Raw genomic sequence first — 24725 nt, forward strand, 5'->3', positions numbered from 1 at the left:
GATAGACTTCTAGAAAATACTGAATGGGAATAGAAAGAAGACCATGATATCCAATTGAATGGAAAACAGCACTGTTAAATTAGTGTTTATGCATATACATACATATGCTGTGGACAGAGACTGGTTGGACAATGAACTGGGCTTAAATGAAAGAAAACTCTGGGTTGCATTTAAGAAATTAAACAGTGCTTTTGATGATCCAAGCTTCTCACAAAAAAGAAAAGCCATATTTTTAAGCATCCTTTTTTTTCTAATTATATAGCATGTAATAACATAATATCCAAAGAATTACAGTTGTGCTTCCTTTAAGAATTTAGATGCTATGCCATTTAGTTCACATGTGTTTAGTATTGATATCAGTTCATGTTCTATAGTACCTATCAGAAAAATGTCGTTTTTCTATTTTATCTCTTTTACTGTTTTTGGTGTTACTTTGTTGTTTTTTTTTGTTTGTTTGTTTGTTTGTTTGTTTTTCACTTATTTATTTATTTTTAGTTTTCAACATTCACTTCTATAAGATTTTTGAGTTCCAAATTTTCTTCTTCTCCTTCCCCTCCCCTCTCCCCAAGACAGCGTGCAATCTGATATAGGCTATATATGTACAATCATATCAAACATATTTCCATATTAGTCATGTTGTAAAGAAGAATTAGAACCAAAGGGAAAAACCATGAGAAAGAAGAAACAAAAAGAGAGAGAGAATAGTATGCTTTGATCTACGTTCAGATTCCGTAATTCTTTCTCTGGATATTGATAGCATTTTCCATCATGAGTGTTTTAGAATGGTTTTAGATCTTTGCATTTCTGAGAAGAGCTAAGTCTGTCAAAGTTGGTCATTGCACACTGTTACTGTTACTGGGTACAATGTCCTCCTAGTTCTGCTCACTTCACTCAGCATCATTTTGTATAAGTCTTTCCAGGTTTTTCTGAAGTCTGCCTGCTCATCATTTCTTATGGAACGATAGTATTCCATTAGATTCATATACCACAACTTGTTCAGCCATTCCCCAATTGATGGACATCCCCCCAATTTCCAATTCTTGGCCTCCACAAAAAGAACTGTTGTAAATACTTTCGTACATGTGAGTCTTTTTCCCATTTGTATGATCTCTTTGGGATACAAACCTAGAAGTGGTATTGCTGGGTCAAAGGGTATGCACAGTTTGATAGCCCTTTGGGCATAGTTCCAAATTGCTCTCCATATGGTTGGATCAGTTCACAACTCCACCAAAAATGCATTAATGTTCCAATTTTCCCACATCTTCTCCAACATCTATAATTTTCCTTTTCTGTCATATTAGCCAATCTGATAGGTGTGAGGTGGTACCTCAGAGTCGTTCTGCATTTCTCTAATCAGTAGTGATTTAGAGCATCTTTTCATGACTATGGGTAGTTTTAATTTCTTCCTCTGAAAACTGCCTATTCATATCCTTTAACCATTTATCAATTGGGGAATGACTTGTATTCTTATAAATTTGACTCAGTTCTCTCTATATTTTAGAAATGAGACCTTTATCAGAGACACTGACTGTAAGAATTGTTTCCCAGCTTTCTGCTTCCCTTCTAATCTTGGTTGCATTGGCTTTGTTCATGCAAAACTTTTTAATTTAATGTAATCTAAATTTTCCATTTTGTATTTCATAATGTTCTGTATCTCTCATTTGGTTATAAATTCTTCCATTCTCCATAGATCTGACAGGTAAACTATTCCTTGCTCTCCTAATTTTCTTATAGTATCACCTTTTATCTAAATCATGTACCCATTTTGACTTAATCTTAGTATATGTTGTAAGATGTTGGGCTCTACCTAGTTTCTGCCATACTGTTTTCCAGTTTTCCCAGCAGTTTTTGTCAGATAGTGAGTGCTTATCTCAGAAGCTAGAATCTTTGGATTTATCAAACAGTAGATTACTGTAGTCATTGACTGCTGTGTCTTGTATACCTAATGTATTCCACCAATCCACCACTCCATTTCTTAGCCTGTGCCAAATAGTTTTGATAATTGCTTCTTTATAATACAGTTTTAGGTCTTTTATGGCTAAGCCATCTTCCCTTGCATTTCTTTTCCTTAATTCCCTTGATATTCTGGATATTTTTGTCTTTCAGATGTTCTTCCACTTTGTTATTTTTTTTCTAGTTCTATAAGTTTTGGTAGTTTGATTTGTATGGCACTGAATAGGTAAATTAATTTAGGTGGAATTGTCATTTTTATTATATTAGCTTGGCTCACACATGAGCAACTGATATTTTTCCAATATCTGACTTTGTGTAAAAAGTGTTTTATAATTGTGTTCATATAGTTCCTAGGTTTGTCTTTTCAGGTAGACTCACAAATATTTTGTATTGTCTACAGTTATTTTAAATGGAATTTCCCTTTCTATCTCTTGCTGTTGGGCTTTGTTAGTAATATATAGAAACACCCATGATTTATGTGGGTTTATTTTTTATCTTGCAACTTTGCTAAAGATGTTTATTATTTCAAGTATTTTTTTTTGTTGATTCTCTAAGATTCTGTAAGTATATCATATCACCTGCAAAGAGTGATAATTTTGTTTCTTCATTGCCAATTCTAATTCCTTCCATTTCTTTTTCTTCTCTTATTACTAAAGCTAACATTTCCAATACTGAATAACGTTGGTGATAATGGACATCCTTGTTTCACTCCTGATCTCATTGGAAATGCTTCTAGCTTATCCCCATTACATGTAATGCTTGCCAATGGTTTTAGATAGATGCTACTTACCATTTTAAGGAAACTTCATTGATTCCTGCACTATCTAGTGTTTTTAATAGAAATAGGTGTTATATTTTGCCAGAAACTTTTTCTGCATCTTTTGAGATAATCATATGATTTCAGTTAATTTTGTTATTGATATGGTCAATTATGCTGATAGTTTTCCTAATATTGAACCAGCCTTGCATTCCTGGTATAAATCCCACCTGGTCATAGTGTATTATCCTCCTGATAAGTTACTGTAATCTCTTTGCTAATATTTTATTTAAAATTTTTGTATCCATATTCATTAAGGAAAATAGTCTATATATAATTTTCTTTCTCTGTTTGGTTTTTCCTGGTCAGCACCATATTTGTATCTTAAAAAGAATTCAATAGGACTCCTTTACCTATTTTTCCAAATAGTTTATATAGTATTAGAATTAATTGTTCTTTAAATGTTTGGCAGGGTTCACTTGTAAATCCATCTGGCCCTGGAGATTTTTTTCTTAGGGAGTTCATTGGTGTCTTGTTCAATTTATTTTTCTGGGGGGCAGCTAGATGGCACAGTGGATAGAGCTCTGGCCTTGGAGTCAGGAGGACCTGAGTTCAAATCTGACCTCAGACACTTGGCACTTACTAGCTGTGTGACCTGGGCAAGTCACTTAACCCCAATTGCCTAAAAATTTAAAAAAATTTTTTTTTGAATGTTTTTCAATTTCTTTTTCTGAGATGGGGTTATTCAAGTATTTTATTTCCTCTTCTGTTAATATGGGCATTTTATATTTTTGTAAATAATCATCCATTTCACTAAGATTGTCAGATTTATTGGCATACAGTTGGGCAAAATAATTGTGGTTTTTCGGGGGGGTGGAGTTTTGGTTTGTTTTTTTTTGTTCATTTTGGTTTGTTTTTTGGTGAGGCAGTTGTGGTTAAGTGACTTGCCCAGGGTCACACAGCTAGTAAGTGTCAGAGGCCGGATTTGAACTCAGGTCCTCCTGACTCCAAGGCCAGAGCTCTATCTACTGCACCACCTAGGTACCCCAATAATGATTGTTTTAATTATTTTAATTTCTTCTTCATTGGTGGTAAATTCACCTTTATCATTTTTGATACTGGTAATTTAATTTTCTTCTTTCTTTTTCTTAATCAAATTAACCAAAGGTTGGTCTATTTTATTGGTTTTTTCATCAAACCAGCTCTTAGTTTTATTTATTAGTTCAGTAGTTTTCTTAATTTGAGTTTTATTAATCTCTCCTTTGATTTTGAGAATTTCTAATTTGATATTTAATTGAGGATTTTTAATTTGTTCTTTTTCTAGCTTTTTTAGTTGCATGCCCAATTCATTGATCTCCTCTTTCTCTATTTTATTCGTATAAGCATTTGGAGATATAAAATTTCTCCTAAGTTTTGGTATGTTGTCTCATTATTGTCATTCTCTTGGTTGAAGTTACTGATTGTTTCTATGATTTGTTGTTTGACCCACTTGTTCTTTAGGATTACATTACTTATTTTCCAATTAGTTTTTAGTCTGTCTTTCCATGGCCCTTTATTACATGTAATTTTTATTGTGTCATGATCTGAAAAGTATGCATGTAATAGTTCTGTCTTTCTGCATTGGATTGTAAGGTTTTTATGCCCTAGTACATGGCCAGTTTTTGTATAGGTGCTATATATCTTTGAGCAAAAAGTATATTTTTTTTTATCCCCATTCAGTTTTCTCCAGATGTCTACCATATCTAACTTTTCTAAGATTCTGTTCACCTCCTTAACTTCTTTCTTATTAATTTTGTGTCTAATTCTGAGATGGGGAGGTTGAGGTCCCCCACTTTTATAATTTTGCTATTTCTTCCTGTAACTCACTTAACTTCTCTAAGAATTTGGATGCTATATCACTTGGCGCCTAAATGTTTAGTATTAATATTACTTCATTGTCTGTGGTACCTTTTAGCAGTATGTGGTTTCCTTCCTTATCCCTTTTAATTAGATTTATTTTTGCTTTCGCTTTGTCTGAGATCAGGATTGCTACCCCTGCTTTTTTTTTTACTTAAGCTGAAGCATGATATATTCTGTTCCAGCCTTTTACCTTTATTCTGTATGTATCTCTCTGCTTCAGATGTTTTTCTTGTAGACAACATATTGTAGAATTATGGTTTTTAATCTACTCTGCTACTTCCATTTTATGGGAGAGTTCATCCCATTCATATTCACAGTTATGATTACTGTGTCTTTCTCTCCATCCTATTTTTTCCATTTATGCTTTTCCCTCTCCTTTCTCCCTTTCCCTTACCGCCTTCCTCAATATACCCTCCCTTATATCAGCTCCCGTCCTTTTTCTTTTCCTTACTACTTCTTCCCTGCCTTTTCTCTCCCCTTTCCTCTCCTACTTCCTGTAGGGTAAGATTTCTGTACCCAATTGAATATGTATGTTATTCCCTCTTTGAGCCAAATCCAATGAGAGTAATGTTCAAACAGTGCTCGCCTCCCTTCCTTCTTTCCCTCCACTGTAATAGGTCTTTATGCCTCTTCATGTAATATAATTTACCCGTATCTGCCTCCTCCTTTCCTCTTCTCCCAGTACAATCTTTTTTTCTACGCCTTAATTAATTTTTTTTATCATCTCATCAAAGTCAACTTAAACCCACACCCTCTGTCTATGTTTACCCCTTCTAAATGTCATAATAAAGATATATTTCTCAAGAGTTACAAGCATCATCTCCCATGTAGGGATGTAAACAGTTTAACTTTATTGAATAACACATTTGTTTGTTTTTTCCTTTCCTGTTTACCTTTTTATACTTCTCTTGAGTCTTGTATTTCAAGATCAGATTTTCTGTTCAGCTCTGGATTTTTCATCAGGAAAGTTTGGAAGTCATCTATTTCATTGAATATCCATCTCCTCTCCTGAAAGATTATGCTCAGTTTTGCTGGGTAGTTGATTCTAGGTTGCATTCCAAGCTTCTTAGCCTTATGGAGTATCATATTCCAAGTCCTCTGATTCTTTAATGTAGAAACTGCTAGGTCCTGTGCAATCCTGACTATGGTTCCATGATATTTAAATTGTTTCTTTCTGATTGCAGTTTTTTTTTTCTCCTTGACCTGGTAATTCTGGAATTTGGCTGCTATATTTCTTGGAGTTTTCATTTTAGGGTCTCTTTCAGGAAGTGAACAGTGGATTCTTTCAATAACTGTTTTACCCTCTTGTTCTAGGACCTCAGGGCAGTTTTCTTGATAATTTCTTGAAAGATTCTATTCAGGATATTTTTTTGATCATGACTTTTAGGTAGACCATTAATTTTTAAATGGTCTCTCCTGGATCTGTTTTCCAATGAGGTATGATTTTGTTTGACTGATTCTTGATGTCTCATAAAGTCATTAGCTTCCACTTGCCCAATTCTAATTTTTAATGAATTGTTTTCTTCAGTGAGTTTTTTTTGTACCTCCTTTTCTATTTGGGCAATTCTATTTTTCAAGGAGTTGTTAAGTGGATTTTTTTTTTCCATTTGGCCAGTTGTATTTTTTAAGGAATTGTTTTCTATGGTCAATTTTTGTCCCTTCTTTTCCAAACTGTTGACTCTGTCTTGCATACCTCTCGTTTCTTTTCCCAGTTTTTCTTCTGCCTCTCTTATTTAACTTGTAAAATCTTTCTTGAGCTCTTCCAAGAATGCTTTTTGGGCTTGAGAACAGTTCATATTCCCCTTTGAAGTTTAGGATGTAGGTATATCGACAATGTTGTCCTCTTCTGAGTTTGTGTTTTGATCTTCCCTGTCCCCATAAAAAGAGTCTATGGTTGGGGCAGTTAGGTGTCGCAATGGAGAGAGCTCCAGCCTTGGAGTCAGGAGGACCTGAGTTCAGATCTATCCTCAGACACTTTACCCTTACTGGCTGTGTGACCCTGGGCAAGTCATTTAATCCCAATTGCCTCACCAAAAAGAAAAAAAAAAATTTTATGGTCAGTGTTCTTTTTTTTCTTTTTGCTCACCCTCTTTGCCTATTTCCTGGCTTTTAAAGTTGAGCTCTGCTTCTGGGGTACAGGGGACAGTGTCCCAAGCTTCCTGTGCTGGGGCCAGGGCTGGCTTTGTGTGTTGGAGCCTTAAGCTGAAGGCTGTAGGAGTTAGTCAGCTTACCTGGTGCCAAGCTAGGGTACTAGTGATGGTGTCTAGCATGTGCTGAGGCCAGCTAGCATGTGCTGAGGCCAGGTGGAGTTTTTCTGTTTCCCGTGGTGACACTGAAGCAGTAGAGGTCTGGCTGCTGAAGGACACCTGCCTCCTAGTGCTGCACCAGCACACATGTTGGTTCTCCAAACTGGAGTCTGCCAGTTCTGGCTATGCTAAGGCATGTGGGGGGTCCTGGTGTTGGCATTTGCTTTCTCCACCACCTTGGGGCTCAGGATCTCCCACTGGTTTGCTGGGATGCTTCCTGTCTTAGAATGTGCTCCCCTTTTACCTGAGTGAAATGGACCTTTTTTCTGTTCCTCTAAGTTTCCCAGGCTAAAAGACTGCTCCACTCTGTCTTTCCTCTGGCTAAACTCCCTGGATTTTTCCTGGGGCCCTATTTTTTGGTTTTTAGAGGTCAATATTGAAGGGTGATGGCAATTTACTGCCTACTCTGCTATCTTGGCTCCTGAAAGTCCTGTTACTTTGTCTAAGATCATGATTGCCATCCCTGACTTCTTTTATTTTAGGTGAAGCATAATAGATTTTTCTCTATCCTCTTATTATAATTCTGTGCATATCTGTTTCCTGTAAACAAAATTTTGTTGGATTCTACTTTCTGAGTCATTGTTATTCTCTTCCATTTTATTGGTGAATTCATCCTATTCACATTCACAGTTATTATTGTTAATTTTGTATTTTATTTCATTCTATTCACTTATACTTTTATTTCCCTTTGTTTCCTGTCCCTTCTTTATAAAGAAGAGGATGGTGTGAAAGAGAAGTGATCTCAGCACTAGTGTTCCAGTTTTGGTGTTCTCTGAAGGATAATCTGAGAAGGAAGAGTACACAAACTACTATAGTAATCAAGAAGTGTCTCTTGTAGGCTATGGATCTTGAGCTGAGCCTTGATAGAAACCAAGAATGATAAGAGGTACAGATGATGATGAAGTGCATTCTAAGCATGAAAGTTAACTTGTGCAATGACATTACTATGAGAGATAGAAAGCCAAGGAAAAAGTTTGTTATAGAAATATTGCCAAATTTTGTACACCATCTATTGACTTCCATTTGGTTTTATCCCCAAATACTTAGGATGAGTTGCCTTAATTAGGACTTTCACCAAAATTTCTATAAACTTGTTTTTCCCTCTACTATTTTTCACCATTTTTGAGACTGTATTGTTCATAATCTTAACAGTGCCTTCCACGGTAAGATTTTTTGAATGAATTTATATTCTAAATCAGTATTGTCCTTGTCTGCTTTCCACACTGCAAGGAGATGAAATTTATGCTGGCTTAAATAGATTGCTAATTACATTGGTTAAATTCTCTTTAAAAATCTTCATAGAGCATGTTGTTGCCTGTTCCTTTATCGATTTCCTAGCTTTTAGCATCAAAAGCTAATGGCACAGGCAAGAGGTGCCTCATTTGCGTGACATGTCTATTCATGTTTATCTTTTTTTTTTTTCAATTTTGGTGTTGCTTTTGACTTTTGCCCAAATGATAAGAATCTACTTCTATATTTGAAAAAGAATCTACCAACATATAAGACCAAGGGTCATTTATCTTTTGCTGAAAGGCCTCAAGTGAAGGTATACAAACAGAGGTAACAATCTATTCCATTTCTGAATAACTCTAAATTTTTAGAAGTTTTTTTCCTTTAAGCTTAATTTTGCCTCATTTTCGCTCCATGTATTGTTCCAGTCTTGCCCTCAGTGGTGGTGATGTTGTTGACGACGACGATGATGATGATGATGATGATGATCCTTCATTTTTGAAGAGAACCGGTGGCATTATGGGGTGATGTCTTGACTTGTGCATGAATTGGATTTAAGTGAGGCAGTGTTGCACAAAGTTGTCAGCCTCACTATTCCAGAGTCATCAAATTCAGTGGCAGGACAAAAGTCAGAATGACTAGTGATGGCCTGAGATGCTGTGGATGACCAAGCAGAATAAGTCCAGTCTCTTTTCTACATGACAACCCTTCAAATGATATTCAAATAATATTCCCTCAGAGTCTTCTTTTCTCTGGGCTAAGAATCTCCAGTGCCCTTTAACTCAAGGCCACCCTGGTTTTCCTTCTTCCATAGCTTCACCAGTTTATCAATGTCCTTCCTAAAATGAGGTGCTTAAAACTGAACACATTATTTCAGATGTCATCTGACTGGGACATGGTACAACATCACTTCCTTCTTCCTGTACTCTCTGCCTCTCAACACAGTAGCTTTTTTTCCTGCCATATTACTGCTATATTAGTTCATTTAAAACCCAGATCTTTTTTCAGATAAATCACTGTGTAGTCAGGCTTCTCTCATCTGACTCTTGTGAAATTAAATTGTTTTAAACTTAAGTACAAGAATTTACATGAATCTCTATTAAATTTCATCTTATTTGATTTGACCTGTTGTTTCATCCTATCAAGATCTCTCGGCATCGTCTTCATGAATGTATCTCTCCCGGTTTTATATCATCTTCAGAATTTGAAAAGGAGGCAAGGTATGCCTTTATCCAAGTTTTGATAAAAAAAAAAAAAGTATTAAATAAGCCAAAGCTGAATACTAAATACTAAGGATAGTCTCTTAGTGGTTGTCTTCTAAATTGACTTACCAGTCACTAACTATCCATTGCCTGTCTGCAAGAATATAATGTATCATTTTTCAGAATATTATTTGGTGTTTTCCACTTCCTGGACCTTCAAACTCTCTCTCTTTTTTTTAAAAGGCTGCTCAAAGTTTATTAGTTTCCGTTGAGTACAAAGTAAACAAGTTACTGAGGCTGCTGGAAAGCACATCGGTGATTCAGATGGTAAAAAACAAACAAACAATAACAGTGTAGTTTCTTTTACTGTTTTTTGGTGTTTTGCTTTTGTTTTCCTTTCACACACACACACACACACACACACACACACACACACACACACACACACACACACAAGTACTTCTACATTTAAGCAGCCTGTCTATTCCAAGGAAATAGGTGGGAGAGGGAAGGGGGGGGTGAGGAGGGGGAAATGAGCTCTGATGCCTAGCACTCTTCAGAAGCAGGGGGAACAGCAAGAAGGGTGCTGCTCATGGAGAAGGCCCAGGGCTGGTCTTGCCGGGCTCGCTGACACGCGGCTTCCTCATGGCCTCCTCAGCCAGGTCACAGGTGATCATGCCATGAGCAACCTGGAAAGTTCCTGAGTGTTCTGGGGATTCCAATACAGTTGTCATGAATGGATGACTCGACTTCCCAAAGAATAAGCTTGCCCACCAGTGGCCTGGGTCTGATTTGGGAAGACCAGGATGATGGGGTATCACTTCCCCAGAACACTCAGCTCTTCAACAGGACCTGTTGCTGGAAGTAGAACCCCGACACCTTCAGTAATAGTCATGGGTTGCTATGAGTGAACCGCTGAACGGGATTGCTGTCATGTTGCTTGTTCTTCTTGTGATGATGTAAACCTTAGTAGGGGCTCCCAAGCAGCCTCTGTCAGGCAGTGGGCTGCGGCAGACAATCAAGGGTGACCTGGCTTGGGGAAGGGGGCGCCAGGCCACAGAGCCCATTTGTAAAGGAGATCACGGGAGGATTCTCCACAGCAATGAAAATGTGAGAGTTCTTTGGTTTTTCTCAAACTCTCTTCTTGAAGAAAGTATTCATGATATAATCAATATTAGGTTTGTGTATAGTTTACAAACCATTGGCCTTATTTCTGAAACAATTTTCTAGCATTTTTTTTTAACCATGTATTAAAGTATAGGCTGGCTTAATTTGCAAAGCTTATTGATATCTTCTTAGCATTTCTCTACCTTCTAATTGTCTAAAACATATTTGCATTTTTGCTATAATTATCTTCTTAGTGGTTTTTTGGGGTTTTTTTGGAGGGTTTTTTTTTATCTGATTATCATGAGCACTGCAGTATCCTATGACCATCATGTTTATCTATCTCTGTACCATCTTTCCAGTTAACTTTCATTTCCTGATTTCATTTATAATGAGAATGTCAAAAATTTGTATTATTAGTCTCTTCTCCTCCAGTAGTGTTCATTACTTAGTCCCTGGGCAAGGCTTCTACATTAGAGTACCAGTAGTTAAGATAATGTTAAGGAAGATAGCAGAAGATTTGGAGCTTTATAAAACAGTAAAAAGTAGTGGAGGGGAAAATAAACCTACATGAAAATCAACTATGCAATATAATCCTGAGTGTTTTAAAATTCAATCAGGACAATAAATGTATTAAATTGAAAAGATTTGTCAGCATTTCTATAATGATCTATTTTCATTATTAATGACAGTAGAACAGCCCGATTTGGACTGTAATATCTAACATTCCAGTGAGCTATATGACGAAGTATCACTGACACCTAAGAAGATGAGATTAGGAAAATCAGCTTGACTAAACCAAGTACACACCAAAGAAATCCATGCTGGAAGCAGCATAATTTGAAAGCTCTAAAGTATTTTATATTAGGTTATATTAGAGATGGAAAGATAAATGACTAGAAAATATCACAGATGTTATTACCCCAGAAATTGACCAAGAGAGCATCAGTAATTAATGATCTATTTACATGCTCTTCACACACCAGGCACCTGGATAGCTCAGAGGCAGCAAGTGACACAGTGAATAGAGTACTGGCTCTGGAGTCAGGGAGGCTCAAATGGAAATCCAATTTCAGATACTTTCTAGTTGGGTGACCCCAGCCAGGCAAGTTAACCTCTGCCTCTGTTTCTTCAGCTGTAACATGGGGATAATAATAGCACCTATCTCATAAGCATTATGAAGATCAAATGAGATATTTGTAAAAATCACTTAACATAGTACCTATCAACCAGCAGGTGTTACATAATTGCTTATTTCCTCTTGTCTCTTCCCTCCTCTTAATTAGAATGGTCCACACATTTATGGGTGGTATCCTTGATGAAAATATGAGAAAGAATAGGTGGGTTGACACATATCATTTTTCATGATGTGTGACATCTTCAGTTATATAGTTGACTGAAAGGTGGAGAGAATGCAAATCACACATTAGTCATACATTAAAATTTTTGACTTGGTAGATCAGAATACAACCTTAAAGGTTCACCTCAACCGTGCATTTGTCAAGATTATGCAATATTACTTTAAAAATGAAATAACAAAGAAATTTCTTCAGTTTTCCTTTTACTATTAATACAGTATAATGTCTCAAGTAAGACATAAAAGCAAGACATGTATACTTGTTGTAGGTATCCACCACTATAAAGGTAGCTATCTCACATAAAGTCCAAATGGAAGGAAGCCTCAAAGATGACACTTGCTATGCTCTTTGCAGAAGTATCTATATATTTATATACATATATATATACATATGTATACATAGTATCTCTCATGCTCTGTGTGTATGTGTATAGTTGTCTCTCTCTAGTACCTGTCACACACACATACATATATATGACAAGAACTACAAAAATGCAATGAGATGGACACCAGCTGGGTTGAATTGGGAAATCTTAAACAGTTTAAGTAATCACAACCACTTCTTGACCAGTACTCTCCTATTGATATATAGCATATCACTGTGGTATATGGTATTATGTTGTACCACAATCTCCAAATAATTTTTTAAATATCAGGTGAATCAACGGAAACTAGAGAGATGCATGATGGTACAAATATGCAACAAATTACTGAAGATGATCTGTGGTAAAGAACTGGCATATAACATATGTATAATCATAAAAAGAGAAGCAAAAGTTAACATACAGACAGCAGGAAAGCTGGAAATCATACCCAAGTTTAAAAAGAGGGCCTCCAATATGTTTGGTAGGTCCTCTGTGGAAAATTTATAGGAAAATTGATACAAGATATTTCTGATAAGAGAATACACACTTGTTGACATCAAAGATCCTTTGAATTACTTCAGGTTTACAAATGAAAGAAAACTGAATAAAGACAAGTGGTTTGCAGGTATTCTAGCACTTATTATATTGAAATAAGTCAGCTAGCATGTATTTCAGTGCCTACCATGTGCCAAGTCCTAAAGATACAATAGGCAAGATAAGCAAAAAACAGTCTCCATTTATAGTCTCATAGGAGAGACTACATGCAAACAGTGATGAACCAAAACAAATGCAAAATAAATTGAGGGCAGTCTCAGAGGGAAGTTGCTAAGATTAAGAAGGACTGGGAAAGTCTTCCTGCAGAAGGTGACATTGTATCTGACACTTGCTGGAAGCCAGAGCAGCTAAGAGGTGGAGATGAGGAGCAAGAGCCTTCCAGGCATGGAACCTAGCCAGTGAAAACAGATGGAATCAGAGTTGGAGTATTGTGTGCAAGCAACAAGTCAAAGTCTACCATCCTTCATTTTAAAATTATTCTTCTGAGTTATCAGGCACCTATTTTTATTTCTTCTACCTGCTTCCGCCTTCTCCTCCTCCCTGTCTCCCCTTTGAGAAAACCGTTACATCAAATAAATGTAGTCAAACAAAAGCAGAGTACCACATTTGCTTTGTCCAAAAATTTGTCTTATTCTGCATATTATTATTCTTTATCAGGAATGGGCAACATTCATCATCATTCCTCTGGTCCAGAGTTTTTTGCGTTATACCAACATTGGATGTATAAAGAACAGTAACATTTTATCTCATTTTACTCCAAAATGACTTTTTAAAAAAGAACTTAGGCTTCTTCTAGGACTTGCCTTTGGCATAATTTTGTTGTAGAGGAAATTTGTATTTGGCAATGAAGAATAAAGCATGTATTAAGTGTTTACAGTGTGCCAGGAACTATGCTAAATGCTGGGGATACAAATATAAAACAAATAAGCAAGACAGATCTAAGGAAAACATATAAAAGACATCAAGAATGGGTGTGGAGAGGAATATGGCAAAGTTTAGGAATGCCAGGTCCTGGTTCTGGGCAAGATAAGATGAAGATAACCTACTAGAACCCAGAGTTCCAGGGTCTCAGGTGGTAAAGGGGATGAGGAGACCGACCAGAGTACAGGCAGCATTGTTTGGAAATTGACTTTTACCGAAGACTTCTCCATTTCGGTTTCCTACCTCCTCCAAATCTCAGGGCCACACAGTGGTCTCCTTTATGATTTTATTGAGTAATTCCTGCTATAGTGCAGTTACCCCCAACCTGCCCTTCTGTTGAGTAGTTTCTGCCCTGCACTAGGTCTTTTCTTTCACTTATTTCTGCCAGCATGAGTTACCAGTTCAACATCCTATTATTTCAAGTACCAGTAAAGGAGGACTCACCATGTAAGATAAGCAAGTGAATGGAGAAGATTGGGGGGGGGGGAATGGAGGGGACAGAAGATGTTAAGCATCCCTCTAATCATTTTATGTATTGTGGGCCTCTGTGTGAGGTTTATTTTGCCAAGCTCCCAGTGCTCAGGCAACTGGAGTATTTTGATGGCAAGATAGGAGATCAGCCTTGAGGCTAACACTGAAGAAACAGCTGTGCAAAAATATCAAACCCAAATGGATGACACCTCTTTGTTAACTCCCACTTTGAACTTAAATTGTTCACAAACAAAAGTGAAACAATTCTCCCAACATTTCTTCTCGTCCCTTTCTTTCATCTTTTTTTCTTAGCTTTCTTCATCTTCTGTATGTCCTCCACCCCTGCCTTTCTATTCTGTTGTTTTTTGCCATCTCTTTATTGTTCATAATCAAGATGTTAGAGCTTTGAAGGGACTTTAGGGATCATCTAATTCAGGGATCCTTAACTTGAGGTCAGTGAACTTTTTTTTAATTGATAATTGTATCTCAATATAGTTGGTTTCCTTTTTAATCCTATATATTTCCTTTTATGCCTTTAAAAACGTCACTCTGAGAAAGGGTCTATATGCTTCACTAGACTGGCATAGGAATTTATGACCAAAAAAGTTAAGAACTTAATCCAACCCCTTCATTTTGCAAATGAGAAAACTGTGTTGCAGGTTAAGGAAATTACCCAAAGTCACAGGTAGAAAGTGGCAGAGCCAATACTGGCACCCTTTTCTTTTGATTCCAAGTCCAGTGTAATACATCTGCTGTAATACATCTTTCAAAGATATTCTCAATTCTGTAATACAACCACAATCTCAAAGCCCAGCCAATTTTTATTTGTCTACCTTCCCTTGAGCCAGATTGCCCCTCAATATTCCTTTTAGCCTTATGGTTTTATTCTTTTTCATGGACAACTTCTTATTTCATTAGTTGAAACTTTTATTTATAATGGTTTCTATTTTCTTTTGCTTCCTTGAGGCTACCCTAAAAATAAATCTTATTTATGGAAGTGTGCATGTGTATTATTTCAGGCAGATTCATTTCCTGAGGAGATTCTTAGGCATTTTCTAGAAAAGCATTCAGAGACTTTTTTCACCTGGTAGGGTTAAAGGCAGTAGGTTTAATTGTAATAAAATTAGTGTTTAAATGTAGCAGGTACCATGGGGCTTAAATGTGATGTGTGCTGTATATTTTAAAAGGACATATTTAGGTTTATTTGGCCTTCAGTATACTGTCTTTGAACAGCTGTTTAGCACCAGGATTCAACTATTCTCACATCAGGAGCCATCAGTAAGATCCAGATATGGACAGGTTAGTCTTGTCAGTATCCTTTAAACAGAATTTCTACTCTAAATTTTTTTTTATTCAAGTTTCGTGATGTTTTCTGTCTAGGTTCAAGCATGACATTTCAGAGTAAATTTCCAATCAAATTCTGATGTTCATGAGTTTTATAATACTGAGATCTGGTTAAGATAGTTGAGTTAATATATTTTATGGTATAGGAAAAAAAAGACATAAGTGGTCAACGAACTCTAAATAACTTTTCTACCTTTTTGTTGTTTGTCTTTTGTCCTTAAAGAGGACCATGACATCAGGGAGGTGATGCCATAATATGCAAGTGAATTATGGATGTAGGTGGAGGAAGACTGTGCAGAGTCACCAGCCTCACTTTCTCCTCAGGAATAATCTGGATCCAGTGGCCAGATATAGATCAGGACAACTGGAGATGGCCCTGGATGCAGTGGGAGACCTGGGCCTTTTTAAGCTAAGGTCTATAAGAGGTCTCAGTTTTACTCAAGCAATGCCCTTCAGGGGTTAAGGGTTAATAAGAAATGAGGCAGAGAATGGCCTCTTTACCTAGTCAGATAAAAATATGAAAATAAATAAATAAAATTAGATTTAGAATTAAAATTAAAAAAAAAAAAAAACATCTGGGTGGGAAAGACCCTTAGGGTTTCTGGCTAAAACAGAAACAATTGCTATTTACATTCATTCTGAGCACTGACCAAGTAGGGCTTGGCCTAAATGTTGTCTATATTAGAAGTGCTGATTATGAACTTTAAATGTATCTGGTATCTTAATTCATTGTGCCTGACTATGAGTTTTTTTCAATAAGTTAGTTTGACTAACCTTGACTTAACTCACCTTCACTAACCAAACTATTTGACTATAAGGTTTACAAATAGAAGCCTAGCTTTTCCAATTCTCAAAAAGGCATTTAAAAAAATCCTTAAAAGTAGAACTGTGACAGTGAAGATACTTTTTTAAGGTTTGAACTCAGCAGAAAAAGGGTACTATTTTTTAAAAGATTTTGTCCACTATGAATCAAAGAAGTAACCTCTTGTCTGTTAATTAACAAGCATTGTTAAAGTACCTACTATATGTCAGGCACTGTGCTAGACCCTGAGGATACAAAGACAAAACTGATGTTCTGAGTTGAAGGAAAATGATATTTTTTTTACATTTATTTTTTCAATATGTCATCGAGTAAATTTAAAAGTTGTGACTCTAAGAAAATCAAATACTAAATGATTAGACTTAATTTTCATCAACGAAGACATTTACTCCCAATTGCAGTATCTTTATAACAGGGTCTAATGCTTCTTTAAACAGCATACCAGGTATGTCTCACCAATCTTCTGTATAGTGAAAGACATTATTTATTTTTAACATACTGTGAAATAAGAAAATCTTGTAGCTTCTGGTGCCACAGCTACAAAATAGTATTTCTTTGTATACCTACTGTGATGTTTAGTCTTTTAAATATAGCTTTAATTATCTTCTTTCAGTATGTACTTTGGTTGTACTATTCATTTGTTACACCATTATGTTTGAGTTCTAAATAGCTAAGATATATTGAGATAATGCATTCAAATTTCTGCTTAACTGTCACTACAATCTTCCCAGCTAGTTGCATTTATCGTGTGACCAATTAAGGTACAGTCTCTTGAGACAAATAAATCCAATTCTCATTATTTTACCTTTTCTTCTGTACTAAATTGTACTAACTTTTCTGTGGTCCCTTTACTGACCCAGGCACCTTTCCAATTTTATATCGTGTTTAAATGTGCATTTTCCATATTATTGTTTTCTCTTTTATTGATAGAATGAATAAGGTAGCACTCAATTTAAATATATCTGAATTGTTGTACATGACACTCCCATCTCCCATCTCTGTGCCTTTTCACTGACTGTCCCCCATGCCTGGGATGCTCTCCCTCCCTACCTCCATCTTTTAACTTCCCAGTTTTCCTTCAACACTCAGCACAAATCCTACCTTCTAAAAGAGGACTTTCTTGATTTTTCCCTGCCCATGCCCCGCCTTACTGCTACTGCTAGTTCCTTCCTTCAGAGATTACCACCATTGGCTCTGTATATACCTTGTATTTACGTAACTGTTTTCAGGTTGTTTCATTAGAATTTGAGCTCCTTGAGGGCAGGGACCAGTCTGAGTACTGGATCAGTCTCCAGTACTCAGCTCCTATCTTTTTAGCATTGTTGTTGTTGTTTGTCATTTGTTCTCAAAGAGGACCATGACTTGCAAGGGAGTTGGATTTAGGTGAGGGAGGGGAGTGCAAAGTCATCAGCCTCCCAGAGTCATCTGGGTCCCTTTTTTGCATACAGTAAACACAGAGATAACAGTTAATACTAATGCCAAGTCCTCCTTCTAAAAGATATATCATACCTATAATGCATGCTATGCATTTATATTTGTCAGAAAATTGTAGAGCTGAAAGTTTCCGCACAAGTCACCTGGATAATTTCCCTGACTGAAGATAGTGGAGATACTTAAGCCATTTGAGAAGATCTGTCTATCTCTGTCTTTCTCTGTCTGAAAAGAATTCTTTATTTTCAATTTCCAAATGAAAATATTCTGCAACCTTTAGCAATAATAAGGTCTCATGTTTAACAACCTTTATTGTCACAAGGTTTTGTGGGGGGGGTTTTTTGTTGTTGTTGTTTTGTTTTTTGGGTTTTTTTTTTAGCTCAAATCTAACCTACTGAAACCATCCCATGACCTCTACTTCTTCCGTTGTTAGGCTACCACTTTTAAATTAATTTGAAGATTCTCTGCTTCTTCTGTAAGGGATACCTGCATTCCTTTTAGGTTATGAAAGTCCAAATTAGCCTTAGCATTCTAGTGTCTAATTGCACATTTTCCACAAAGAATAAGGTAAAGGTTATATTTTTTTCTCTGACCTACCCTAATAAGTTATATATGGCGTCCACTTGTCAGAAGATATCTTGTTATGGTTGTTGTTGTTCATTTGTGTCCAATTCTTTGTGACCCCATCAGGAGTTTTCTTGGCAAAGATACTATGTTTTGTCATTTCCTTCTCCAGCTCATTTTATAGATGAGGAAAATGAGACAAACAATTAAATGACTTACCCAAGGTCACGCAACTAATAGGTGTCTGAGGCCAGATTTGAACTCATGAATATGAGTCTTCTTGACTTTTGGTTAACATTCTATTCACTGAGCCACCTAGCTATCCAAAATATCCTGAGCAAGTAGTAAGTCAGTCCCTGTTGAGATCATAAGTTAGAATATAAAGCCACAACAGCCACGTTTTCATATGCTCCTCCCACAAAATAATAATCACCTTATTTTGTTTACCTTTAGTTAGTAAGATAGACAAATTCTAATAATACCTCTCCCCAGGCTACCCATTATGTTCAATTTAGGTTACGTAAGATTAATTTTTATTTGTTGTCCAGATGAACATTTAAAGTAGAATTTGTGGCATCTTTAACTTTTCTATGTTATAAGGTTGAATAATAAACTTAGGATAAGTATGGATTTTAGACTATACTTAAACCTTGTAATCAGTTTTTTACCACAAGACTTTCTTCATATTTGATTATTATAATAAGATTAAAAGGAAACAGAAGTGATTTACTGGTATCCAGTCTTCCCTGCCTGTCATTTATTGTACTGTATTATTATTGTAAAAATAATATTGATGGGAAATATATAATCAGTAAGATATAATCAGTAAAATATAATAATCTAGTGGAATGTAAGCTTCTTAAGAACAGAAGTTGTTTTGTTTTTGTGTCTCTTGTCCCTAATGCAAGTAAATGCCTGGCATAGAGAAGGCACTAAAATGTTTATTAAATGATTTATTAGAATTTTATTTTTTCTAGTTATAGAACTACTATAACTTAGTTGAGGGGCAGAAAAAGAAACATTTTTAATAGTATACAAGCACCTAGGAAATTATTCAGTTTAAGAACTGAAGGAATCTTGGAGAGCTCTACTCCAAACTCCACATTTTGCAAATGAAAAAACCAAGGCCATAAGTCAAGGTTAAGTACCTTGCCCAAGGTCAAGCAGACAGAGCCTGAAATTAGAACCCAGGCTCTCTGATTCCAAATCCAGGGCTTTTTGTAGTAGGCTGTGCTGCCAGTGACTAAATTTTTGAACTAAAGGTAATGAAATATGTGTTAATTGAGTAAAGACAGTCTAATGAAATTAAAAAGATGAACTTTGGTAGCTCTTTTCTTACCCTTAATCCTTTATTTCTGCCTATTTTATCTCAACTCTTTTTGAATACAGCCTGAGTTTTTCAGTGCCATTTATTAGTAGCCATTAAAGCTTAACATCTGGAAATTCCAACTTTGAGGGAGTACTTAACCCTCCCATACTCTCCATAAAGTTGAAAATGTGATTGCTTAGAGTCCATTGGTTTTAACATAATTTCCTTAATGAGCTACAAGATATCTTTACCAATCTCAAAGTAAATGAAATAAAATCAGATACTATATGATGCTTTTATGTTTTCTTGAAGAATAGAATGCTTGAGAATGTGTATCTTTGTTGTTTTTGCTATTGCTTTTTAAAAATACTGTTATTCAGGATTTAGCCATAAAATTAAGACTACTTCAGAATGAATTGCCATCACAAATAACATATGAAATATTAAAAGTTTGCTTTAATCTTGTTAAATCTTCTTTGAAAGCAGCCAAAAATGTTTTTAATTTCCAGAGAATGGTTGCAAAACTGTGAACTCTTTCATACAGTTTCAGTGCCTGCCAGTTGCAGAATATACGGCTATGTAGATTTTTTTTTTCTTTATGATTTCTGAATAAAGAATTCTAGTAGCATACCATTTTGGCAGTGATTCCAAGAGGTGAATGTTGACTACCTCATTAGTAGTGAACTAATAGGAATCTTTTTACAGCGTGTTTTAGAATAATTGGAATATATTTTATCCTTACTTTAGATCTTGTGTTCTGATATTCTGCCTCATTTTTACTAACAACCATTTTAGTAGGAGTTCCTATTATATTTTTTAAAAGTCTGTCTTGACTATTTTTATAATATCCCAGCAGAGATATACTTTTAGATTATGAGTAGGGTGACTGTGCAACATCATCAGATTAAGTCTGGAACATTAACTATAGCTAGCATTAACCTTGGATAGAAAAGAGACTAAACAGCAATATACTGTAGGAGAAAAAATACTGGCATGGGATTCAGGGCATCTGAATGCTAATCTTATTTCTACTATCATCAGTTTTCTATATGATCTTGGTTAAGTCAGTTTCTCTCTCTGACTCTATAAACTAAGCAATTAGATTATGAGTGGGGAACTTCTGCAGCCTTGAGGCCACATGTGGCTGCCTAGGCCTTTTGACTGAGTCCAAGTTTGACAGAACAAATCTTTTTATTGAGGGGATTTTTCTGTGAAGTTTAGATTAAGTCAAAGGGTTACACTTGAGGACCTAGAGGGCCACATGTAGCCTCAAGGCCACAGGTTCCCCATACCTAGTAGATAATCCACAGGTTCCCTCCTGTCCCTAAACTTCATGATTTATAATCAAATAGCACTAGATTTAATTTAAATCCTCAAAATATCGTAAACCTAGTTGATCCAATTTAGGGAAAGCTAAAGACTATGTACTGTCTATCTGCCTATCTGTCTGTCTTGTCTGTCTATCTGGTGAAGTGAGTAAACCCTGAAGAAATACTTTGCTGCTCTATGAAATCTTCATATAATTCAACTTATTTTAATGTCAAAAAATATCATCATATATTCTTTTCAATATAAATCTAATGACAAGTGTTAGGTAAACAGATTTCTACATTAAAATTTAGAATTGAAAGAATCCTCTCTGTATATGTGCAGTGAAATATTGTGGGTTTATTTGGCAGTTTGCGTGTGAACTTGGATATGGGCAAAGCAGCCTATGGATGGATGATCATGAGGGACGAACATATTCCTGGAACAGTTGTCCGAACCAGTACGATACCAGAAGAACTTGGACGTTTAGTTTATTTGCTAACAGACAAAACAGGTACTATGTTTAATCATCTTTTATTGATTTGAATAAATATTCAATCAGCCATTATCATATTGTAGTTATATGTAAGCAATACATTGATGTGATGTTATATTTAACATTTTACAACTTTATTCAGGATATCATTTGTGGATTTTTTTTGTTTTAGCATTTTATGTCCACTTAATCTAAATCACTTTTACAATTCACTTCTACAAAGAACTTCACAGATTTTTCAAATCAGGTTAGCATATTATTTGCTACATAATGAGTACAGGACAGAATAGCAAAAGTTGTATTAGAAAACATGACTCAGGTTTCAGAGTTAATAGGAAGCAAAGGCTTATAAACTACTCAAAAACTCATGCTATATAACATGAATAACTAATTCCCTAAGAAACTCAGAAGATGCTGAACAACATGACAAAAATTTAAAGAGAAAGTATCTTAACTGACATGAAACTACTAGTTACTCAATGGGAGTTATTTCAAAATCAGCTCTCTGTGTACAGGTAAACCATCAACTAATTAGAACAAATCAAATTGAAAAAAAGGATGAACAATGGCAAGTTTCTCTCTGACTTATTCAAAAGAGCAACAACAAAAAATAAATAGAAAACAGTAAAGATAACTGACTTTATCATCAAAACCTACAAAAGCTCAACCAGTATAAAGCAGTCATCATAACAAGGGCAAAAGATCTCAGAAGACACCTTATTCAGAAAAACCTGTATCTCCTTGCCAAGCAGAAAACATAACACCCTAGATTTATTTATCACTACAAAAGAAGATGGTGGATATGAAGAGGAGTGTTTCATTAAAATAGTTTGAACAGGGAAGCAGAAAGGAGTCTACAGAAATCTTGGCATGAAATCATCTTGAATTATATAATCTAAAGCACATTAATAGATGAAACTGATGAGTATTATTGTTTCTATAAAAGTCTGTTTTCATCTTGTTTTTATCAGCAGCAATAGATAAACCATCATATTTAAACCCTAACAGTTTAGTCTGCAGCATGCTATACCAGAAACTTGAAATGATACTTTAAAAAACGAAAATCAGGGAGGGAAGAAGGGAGAAAATTTGTAACCCAAAGTTTTAAAAACACATGTTAAAAAAAATTGTTTATAAAATAAAACTCAAAAGCTAAAAAAAAAAAAGTCTTGTCTCAGACAAGACACTTGACACTTCATAGATGTGTGACCCTGGCAAGTCACTTAACCCCATTTGCCTCACAAAAACAAAACAAAACAAAACAAAACAAAAAAACCAAGAAACAAAATGAAAATCACAAAAACTATTGGACCAGATCAAGTACACACCAATGAAATCTATACTTGAAAGCACTGAGGGTTACTTTCCAAAAACATATCAGGGACAAGATGCTGCTCCCCCCCAAAATGGGGGAAGACACACCATTCCCAAAGTAGATGGTTAAAATATCAGTAACTGACCAAATGCTCGTTTTCTCATCTTTTTACATATATATCCATGATATCTATAATGAAGAAAATTAGATAGTAACAGACAAGGCATCATTAAACAGTTTTCTATAGCATACCAAATTCTTACAGTTATGCAGATGGCTTAAAGGTACAAAAAATACAAAATTCCACTGTGTTCATTTTTTTTTTGTGAATTTTTAAAAAGCATTTGGTAAAATAAAATGCAGTTCTAAAGGTTCTCTTTCCAAAAAGAACTCTTTCATGCATATATTAAAATTCCTTTTTAATGCCACCAAAGAAAAAAAACTGTTATTTGACCCATTGTTTATTAATGTCAAAGGAGGCCATAAGCTTAATGTATGTTTGCCACAGTTTTTTGCCTTGGTCATGGAGGATGTCTTTGCAAGGTTCAAATGGAAAGTGAGATTCTCTATAGATGGTAGTCATTCATATAATATCTTTTTATACATGTCCTTGTTCTGTTTTGTACCCTAGAAGATAATAGGGCTTCCTCAGTGAGATCCATACTTGCTCCAATGAAATATATACAATAATCCATAAAGGAAAAATTAAATGCACAAAAAATATCTCTTCTTCAGACCATGACATATAGTTAAATGAACAGTCCATTGAATTATAATAATCAGAATGTATATAATAATGGTGGTGGTAGTGATGGCTAGCATTTATATAACACTTTAAGGTTTGCAAAGTACTTACATAAATTATCTCATTCAATTCTTACAACATCCCTGTGAGGTACATGTTATTATCCTTATTTTACAGAGGGGGAAACTGAGACAGAAATAGGTTAAAAGACTTGCTAAGGGTCACACAGAAAGTAAGAATCCGAGGCAGGATTAGAATTCAGGGCTTCCTGATTCCAATTCCAACATTTTTTCCACTGTGCTACCTAGCTACCTATGTATATCTGGGGAAAATGTAGTAAATGAGGGGTTTGGATCCTAAACTTAATAGAAGGAAGCAAGCTGGCTGGATTACTTTAGGCAAATTATCCAATCTTTCAATGATCTTAAGCTGTTCCTTAGAGAAAAACTTAGTGTCCTTACTGTATCCATACGGTGTTCCATTCCTTTTTCCAATGCTTAAAAATTTCAAGGAACAGTGACTCCTTAGACATTAGCACATGAGGGCTGAGTTAACAATGATACCCTGAGAAAGAAAGATTTCCATCAACACATGCTTAATTAACAGGCACAAAATTATTGTGGGGGACAGGACATAGATCAAGGAAGACACAGAAGGAATAGGGATACCATCTGAGCTGAATGGTGAAGAAAGGGGAGAAATTCATGACGTACTCGTTGTAAGGGTGAGAGATCAGTCCATTCCATGGAAGAATACAATATGTGCAAATACATATCAGTAGGGGATTGAAATGAAAATAGGGAATAAGTAGTCTAGTTTCTGTGGAATGTGGTAATAACTGACATTTACATTGTGCTTTTAAGCTCTCTACATACTTCATTTGCCTAATTCCACAAAAACACTGAAGAAGTTATCAAAGGTGTTGTCCCCATTTTACATATGAGGAAATAAAGCTTAGAGAAGTTAGGGTACTTGCTTGTGGTCATTTAGCTACTCCATGTGGGAGTTGAGATTTGAATCCACACACTTGAACCTGATTCCAAATCCAGTACACTGTTCATTAGTCTCTGCTTCCTTTCCAAATGTGTAAAGTGGAATAGTATTGAATGAAACGGGAATTACTTGTTTGAGTGAGGTTGTAGAAGGCCTTGAAAGCCGAACTAAGTCAGTTTTGAGTTTCTTCTTTAAGCAGTGAAGACTCACTGATTTTTAATTATGGCTTTTTAATTAAAAGCCAGTGATTTTATAGTAGACATGAAGAGTGATGGAAATC

At 35.5% G+C, this 24725-nt stretch overlaps 1 protein-coding gene across 5 annotated transcripts in view; it reads left to right on the forward strand.

The window, feature by feature from the left end:
- ATP9B (ATPase phospholipid transporting 9B (putative)) overlaps positions 1–24725 on the forward strand; it is a 450228-nt gene that overhangs the window by 320386 nt on the left and 105117 nt on the right. For all 5 annotated transcript variants that reach the window (XM_027852394.1, XM_027852395.1, XM_027852396.1 and 2 more), the window contains exon 13: positions 21268–21410. In XM_027852394.1, the coding sequence (XP_027708195.1) occupies positions 21268–21410 (143 nt within the window). The remainder of the gene's footprint in view (positions 1–21267; positions 21411–24725) is intronic.

This window comes from Vombatus ursinus, unplaced genomic scaffold, assembly GCF_900497805.2.
Source record: "Vombatus ursinus unplaced genomic scaffold, bare-nosed wombat genome assembly UNPS02009573.1, whole genome shotgun sequence".
NCBI classification, from domain to species: Eukaryota; Metazoa; Chordata; class Mammalia; order Diprotodontia; family Vombatidae; genus Vombatus; species Vombatus ursinus.